This window comes from Triticum urartu, chromosome 4 (assembly GCF_003073215.2).
Source record: "Triticum urartu cultivar G1812 chromosome 4, Tu2.1, whole genome shotgun sequence".
Taxonomy (NCBI): Eukaryota; Viridiplantae; Streptophyta; class Magnoliopsida; order Poales; family Poaceae; genus Triticum; species Triticum urartu.
This window is the reverse complement of record NC_053025.1, coordinates 601,762,459-601,769,827: the sequence shown is the minus strand read 5'-3', so window position 1 is coordinate 601,769,827 and position 7,369 is coordinate 601,762,459. Positions and strand designations below refer to the sequence as shown.

The 7,369-nt window shown below is 45.7% G+C and overlaps 1 protein-coding gene across 1 annotated transcript; it reads left to right on the top strand.

Moving 5' to 3' along the window:
- Window positions 1–2,769: 2,769 nt before the first annotated feature.
- LOC125554945 (receptor-like protein EIX2) lies at window positions 2,770–5,771 on the top strand. Its single transcript, XM_048718302.1, has one exon. The coding sequence runs from the start codon at window positions 2,859–2,861 to the stop codon at window positions 5,769–5,771; it is 2,913 nt and encodes a 970-aa protein (XP_048574259.1). The 5' UTR covers window positions 2,770–2,858.
- The last annotated feature ends 1,598 nt before the right edge of the window (window positions 5,772–7,369 follow it).

Below are 7,369 nucleotides of genomic sequence, written 5' to 3'. Positions count from 1 at the left end.
GTTTATATTTAACATGCTACATGTTAGTTGATATAATAATACATAAAAAAGCTTAAAAAATATATATGAAAAAAAGTATGCCGTCGGCATAGAGACGGCCAGGTTTTAGGCGGCGGGCGGCGTGCCGCGGATCGCTGACGTGGCAGGTATGCCGACGGCAGCCGTCGGCATATGTTTTGGACGGTGCGGCCCGGATCGGTGACGTGGCGTGCGGACCTATGCCGACGGCCCCCCGCCTCGGCCGTCGGCATAGCTCTGACGACGTTAGCCGCCCGTCAACAGCGGAGTCGCCGGGCCCACCACTATGCCGACGGCCCTTGTAAGCCGACGGCAGCTGTCGGCGTACTTGCAGATAGGCCGACGACCGTTCTATGCCGACGGGTGCCGTCGGCTTAGCTCCGTCTAACCCGACGGCCTGGATACGCCGACGGCCAGGACCAGGCTGTCGGCATATCTCCGAGGAACCCGACGGTGGCCGTCGGCATTGTTTTGGCCGTCGGGGTAGCACCCTGTTCCGGTAGTGGAAGAATGGCTCCGTCTAGTTAGGAGACTGATGGAGGTCCAGCTTTCTCAACAACCCGATGAATTACGCTGGAAACTGACTAAGTCTGGAGTATTCACAGTTAAATCAATGTATATTGATGTTATAAATTCGAACTCCATTCCTACCTCCAAGCATGTTTGGGATGTCAAAGTTCCTTTGAAAATAAAAGTGTTTATGTGGTTTTTCCATAAACAAGTTATTTTAACCAAGGACAACTTGATAAAGCATAATTGGACAGGACCTACTAGGTGTAGTTTCTGTGATCAGGATGAGACAATCAAACACCTTTTTTTTGATTGCCCGTTGGCCAAAGTACTTTGGCAGACGGTCCACATTGCTTTTAATATCAATCCATCGAATTCTGTTAACGCATTATTTGAGACATGGCTTAATGGGATTGAGTCTGACTTAGCGAGACACATTCGGGTTGGTGTTTGCGCTTTGATGTGGACTATCTAGACTTGCAGAAATGATTTGGTTTTTAACAGAATATCATGTATCCACTTTTTGCAGGTTATATTCCGAACTACGGCACTGATCCATTCGTGGTCGCTACTCACCCCGACGGAGGCCAGGGAGCATTTGGTTACTGGATCTTTCCGCTGGGAGATGGTAGCTCGGTATATCTTCAACCGGTTTGGATGGCGGTCATGTAATAGGATAGGCATTTAGTTTACCTACCTAATTTTAGCCAGCCGGTTGTGGCATCTTTTCATGGCTAGTTGGTGTTTCTAGCCCGTTTTGGCTCTGTGTGAGCTTTCTTTACTTTTTCATTACTTTTGGAGACCTTGAAACCATGTTCGCACTGCTTTATTTGGTTAATAAGATGGCCGTATGCATCACTCTAATGCAGATGCCGGGGAGTCCCCCTTTTCAAAAAAAAAAAATCAATTAACTCCTGAATGAGAGATTCCTTTAATTAGTTGGTGGGAAACAAGGTCTGACAAGAAATGATGCTGCCGCCGAGCGTGGTAACTAGCGGTGCTACTTGACTACTTGGGTTCAGTTTCTCAAGGCGAGGTGTTAATCTGAAAGATGCTACTGAAAATTGGTAATTTCTAGCTATTAATAATCTTGCAATTAGTAAGCGCTCGTGCTGCAGTAGATATAGAGTGCTGGATCGTGGAGTGGTGCAACTGCAAGAGGATGTTACTGCCACAACTTCTGTGTAAGAAAAGTATGCATGCCAAGACCAAGACCAAGACTTGGAACATACTTTGTCCTAATCATCATCATCTTATAAGTATGTTTCACCTTGTTGGTTGAGGCAACCTGATTGTTCTGGACCTTATTTACAAAGGAAATGCCGAATGATGAGATGGTATACCTTTTTTGTGCGTAGAATACATATTTACCATTTGGTTTTACCGGTTTTGCACGACATCTGCTCTCGAGTTACTTTCTTTCTGAAAAAAGCAAGGAACGGTCTTATATGTAGCCTATAGATTTATTTGTAAAAAAGTTTCCAACACAGCCAAGCGCTTGAGAAATCTTCATAATGCTAAAATAGGTGATACAACCATGGCACTCCATTTTTGTTTCTTGAGTCAGTCTTCGATAGGAATGGCGGTGTCCTGATCCCACTGGCATCCATTCATTCGTGCCTAATTTTTGAGCACCTCATTTGTTCCTCTGGTGTGCATTGCACGGTCGATTGTCCCAATCATAAGAATCTACAGCCACAACTTCTGTGCTTCGGTGAATGAAAAGTATGCATGCCAAGACAAATACCCAGACCAAGACTTGAAACACACTGTGGACCATACATATAATCACACGCTCCTAATCAGTTGCATGATGTGCCTGTTCATTTTCTGAGCATCACAGTTTAGTGAAAGGTCACGCATCAGCTCAATAGTTTCAGTAAAGTTTGTTCAATTGTGCTTTCTCATGTGGTGTATGCAGTTTTAGAGTTTCTTGTCAAACTTATAACTCAGGGAAATTTAATATATAAAAAGAGAATCACATGGCTCACTAATAAATGATAAACCCACCAAGTGGAAATTACTCCATTCCTGATCCCAGGAATACAAAAAGGAACACGGTCTGTTCCTTGAACGACTCTGGTGCCTAATTTTTTAGGTCCTTATTTATTCCTTTGCCGTGCATTGCATGGTTGATTGTCCTACTCAGTAGAAACTCTAGCCACAGCTTCCCGTATAAGAAAAAGTATGCACGCCAAGACCAAGACCAAGACTTGGAAAATACCATAGACCATACATATATTGCGCTTGTTGGTGAACTCAAGATCAGCTCCTCTCCCATCCCGTTGCCATTCACATACACTAGTTGTTCTCTAGCTCGTCCAAACAATATGGCTGTTGAGCTTGGGCATCTCGCCCGAGCAGCCGCAGCAATACTTTGCCTGTTGATTTTCCATGTTACACCGTCTGATTCCCTTGCTAAAGCGAGGGTATCAGGTGGGACTGGAACCTGCATCACCAGGGAGCGGGATGCGCTTCTGTCCTTCAAGGCAGACCTTCTCGACCCCACTGGCCGTCTCTCGTCATGGCATGGCGAAGATTGTTGTCAGTGGGAGGGAGTCCAGTGCAGCAGCAGAACAGGTCATGTCATGAAGCTCAACCTCCGCAACACCTACGAAAATGGCTACAAGTACAACAGCCTGAAACTGGAAAGAGATGAGATGAGCTCCTCTTTGGCTGCTTTGCAACAGTTGAGGTATCTTGATCTGAGTTGGAATGACTTCAATGGCGCAAGCATACCTGCGTCCATGGGCTCTCTGGAGAATCTAAGGTATCTCAACCTCTCGATGTCAGATTTTAGTGGGACAATACCTTCCCAACTCGGTAATCTCTCAAATTTGAAATATCTTGATGTTGGTGGGGATAACAATTCTTTGCAAGCAGTAGATCTTGCATGGTTGTCACGTCTTTCATTGTTGACTTATCTTGACTTGAGCTATGCGGACCTTAGCGATGTGCGGGATTGGGTTCACGTGGTAAACCCGCTTTCTTCTCTCAAGGTGCTTTACTTACAATATTGTGGTCTTAGCCTTACCAATACAGTGCCTGCTAGTTCAAAATCAAACCTCACACATCTTCAAGTCCTTGATCTATCATACAACTGGTTTAACACATCACTAGAGCAAAACTGGTTCTTCTGGGATATGAAAAGCCTTAAGGAGCTTCACCTCTCCTATTGCGAGTGGCATGGACCTATTCCTGAAAAACTAGGAAACATGACAGCCCTTCAAGTCATTGATTTCAGTGGGAATGGTCTTGTGGGTTTGATACCGAGCAACTTAGAAAATTTGTGCAATTTGGAAGTGCTGAATTTAGATTATAACAACATTAATGCAAGCATAGGAGAATTCATGGATCGACTTCCAAGGTGCTCATGGAGTAAAATACAAGTCTTGTCAATGTATAATACAAATCTAACCGGAAAACTACCAATCTGGATTGGGAACATGACCAGTCTTAGTGTTATTTCAGCCAGTCAAAACATGATAACTGGTACTGTACCAATGGGAGTTGGAGCACTTGGTAACTTGACAGTGTTGGATCTCAGCAACAATAAACTTGATGGTGTGCTTATGAAGGAGCATTTTTCAAGCTTATTTAAATTAGAATATCTGGAATTGGGAGGCAACTCCTTGAAAATAGACATCGAACAAAACTGGGTTCCTCCATTTGGACTAAAGTCCATAGACTTAGGGTCATGCCTAGTGGGGCCCCGTTTTCCGGAGTGGATTAGATGGCAGACTGATGTTTATTCTCTTTGTCTTCGAAATGCAAATTTGGATGATGTCATTCCTGAGTGGTTTTGGGTGACATTTTTCCGAACTAAATTCTTGGATGCATCGGGAAACAAGTTGCATGGTTCCTTACCGGCAAATCTACAACACATGTCAGTGAGAATGTTATATCTTGGGTCCAATATGCTTATAGGTCAAATTCCAGGGCTCCCTGTAAATATATCATATTTGAATCTGTCCTCAAACTCTTTCTCAGGGTCATTGCCATCAAAGCTAAAAGCTCCACTGCTTGAGCAGTTGTTGCTGGCAAATAATCAAATTACAGGCACCATTCCATCATCTATATGCCAATTGACTGAACTGCGACGGTTGGAACTATCAGGAAACAATTTAACAGGAGATGTTATGCAGTGCTGGATGGAGTCAGATAGCAATTCCTCAGTATCCAACACAAACTCTGCGGGTCAATTTGGTTCTGTCATGGTTAGTCTTGACTTGAGCAACAATGATCTCTCTGGTGAATTCCCTAAATTTCTTCAGAGTGCCAAAAATTTGGTATTCCTTGATCTTTCATTCAATAGGTTCTTTGGAATATTGCCAAAGTGGTTACCAGAAAAAATACCACTGTTGCAAATCTTGAGGGTGAGATCAAACATGTTTAGCGGTCATATTCCTAAGAACCTTACTGACCTTGAAAGTCTTTATCATTTGGATATAGCCCGTAACAATATTTCTGGAAGCATACCATGGTCACTATCAAGCTTGAAAGCAATGAGAGTCATATCTCGGAAAAGGTTAGGCTATGATTTTGAGGAGAATGATTTAGAGGTGAGTGATTTTGAGGAGAGCGTACCAGTCATTACAAAAGGCCAAACACGTGACTATACCTTTGGCATATACGGGCTAGTGGTGAATCTTGATTTTTCATGTAATAGTTTAACAGGACAGATTCCAGAGGAGATAAAATTGCTGATTGGGCTCACCAATTTGAACTTATCAAGTAATCAGTTGATTGGCAAAATCCCAATTCAGATTGGTGCTCTAAAGCAGCTAGAGTCCCTCGACCTATCCTATAACAAGCTTTCTGGTGAAATCCCATCTGGTTTGTCAGCTCTAACCTCTCTAAGCTACTTGAACCTGTCATACAACAACTTATCAGGCATGATACCATCCGGGCCCCAGCTACAAGCTCTTGACAACCAGATTGATATCTACATCGGCAACCCCGGTCTATGTGGCTACCCTCTCTCCAAAAACTGCTCTGCTAGTACTACTGATGCAGAGCCAAGTGTCGACCATGAAGATGTAGATCATATTTCATATCTCTACCTTGGGATGGGCATAGGATTTGTGGTCGGCCTTTGGGTGGTGTTTTGCACCATGTTACTGAAAAGAAGCTGGACGATTGCTTACTTCCAGATCATTGATAAGCTGTATGATGAGGTTTATGTACGAGTGGCTATAACTTGGGCTCGCCTCATGAAGAAGACCCACGACGACGCAGTGTGAGCAGCCTGCTTCATGTGCGGCTGAACTGCTGAGAGATGTATGTTAGTACTTTGTGAGAATAAGTGGTACTATGGTGTGTGTACTGCAACTATGTACTAGTCTCGTGCTATTATTAGGTACCTATAAAGGCGCATCGAGTGGAAATATTCCATAAATTCTGTAAGATGGCTTGTTCTATAAACAACCTATGTATTCTAGTCTGGTTGTAAACGACACAATAATGTAACCGCGGCACATTATTTGAATCCTGGTGAATGGAATACATACTATGTGCAACAACTACGATATGACCTTTTGTATCTTGGCAGACATTCAACTAACACCATTCAACTCATACCGTCGGGCATTAAATTGGATATCCGAGGGTTAGGTTTTCCCCATCGGTAAATGCAATACATCGTCGGTTATTACCAGTCGTACATGTGAGTTGACAAAAACCGTCGGCCATTATCACCACCGTCGGCTATTACTGTCAAGGCCGACAACCCTTCGGCTATTAGATTTCACCGTCGGAAATATGGGGATTTCTAGTAGTGGGGGGACTTTCGGTGGGAGCTGGTTGGTCTCGAGAAAAAGGTTTTTAAGGTTGATTTCCCCACGGTGGATGACTTGCAGCGGTAGTTGAGCTTTGGTTTGTGTAGAGTTCCTGGCACTTCGTGCATTCTGGAGTTTCACGAGTGGAAGAAGGTGGAGCCTAAGGGAAAGCCGCTTACGCAGGTCTGGTTGCGGTTTGTAGGGGCCCCGTCTAAGCCTTTGCAGGATGTTCGAGTTATGGCCAGTTTGGGTATGATGGTTGGGAAGACGGAGAGAGTTGATATGGCTTTTACCCGGGCTCATGGGGTGGCCTGGCTTTTAGTCAGTATTCTGGATATTGAGTTCGTGCCTGATGTGGTCAACTGGACTTATAGGGGAGAGGTGTTCCCGCTCGAGATTGAGTTTGAGGACACTGATCTGTTTGCTGATGCAGTTAATGGGAATGATGTTGATATGCACGAGGGAGACGGCGGTGCGGGAGCCAATGGGGCACAGATTGATGAGTCCACACGAGAGGGGTCTAACGGCTCTCGCCCAGATGCTCAGTTGCCCGGGGATGGGACCGGGGTTGAGCCGGCAGCATCACCTTCGGTGCCTATGACTTCGTTGCGGTTTGGGTCCTTTGATCCAGCATCTGCGCCGCTCAGACTTTGGAGTGACCGGGTAGACTCTGATGATATGTTTAAGCACACGCTTCCTCTGTTGGAGTTTGAGGGAGCTGGCGGTTCTGTGCCTGGACGCTTGGTGAGGGCCCCATCGGCAAGGACTCTGGATGGAGTTGGGGTGGGGGAGCCGGAGGTTGCTTCTCTTTCCCTTGTTCCTCCTGTGGTCGAGGCTCCGGTGCGGTTTGCTGCGGCTGAGCTGGTGTTGGAGGGAGGGGGTTCGGGGCAGGAGGCCTTGACTTCCCCCCTCCATTTCCCGACGCCGGTGAGGTCGGTCACGTTGGAGTCGGCCAGCGCCGGGGGAGGGAGCCCGAGGCAGGTAGCCTCGGCCCCCGCTACTCCGGTTGTAGCGGCGACGCCTACGCCAGCAGCGGTGTTGGGAGGGGGGCTGGGGCAGGTGGC

Coding starts and splice junctions, on each gene's coding strand:
- LOC125554945 (XM_048718302.1), top strand. CDS start 2,859: ATGGCTGTTGAGCTTGGGCATCTCGCCCGAGCAGCCGCAGCAATACTT.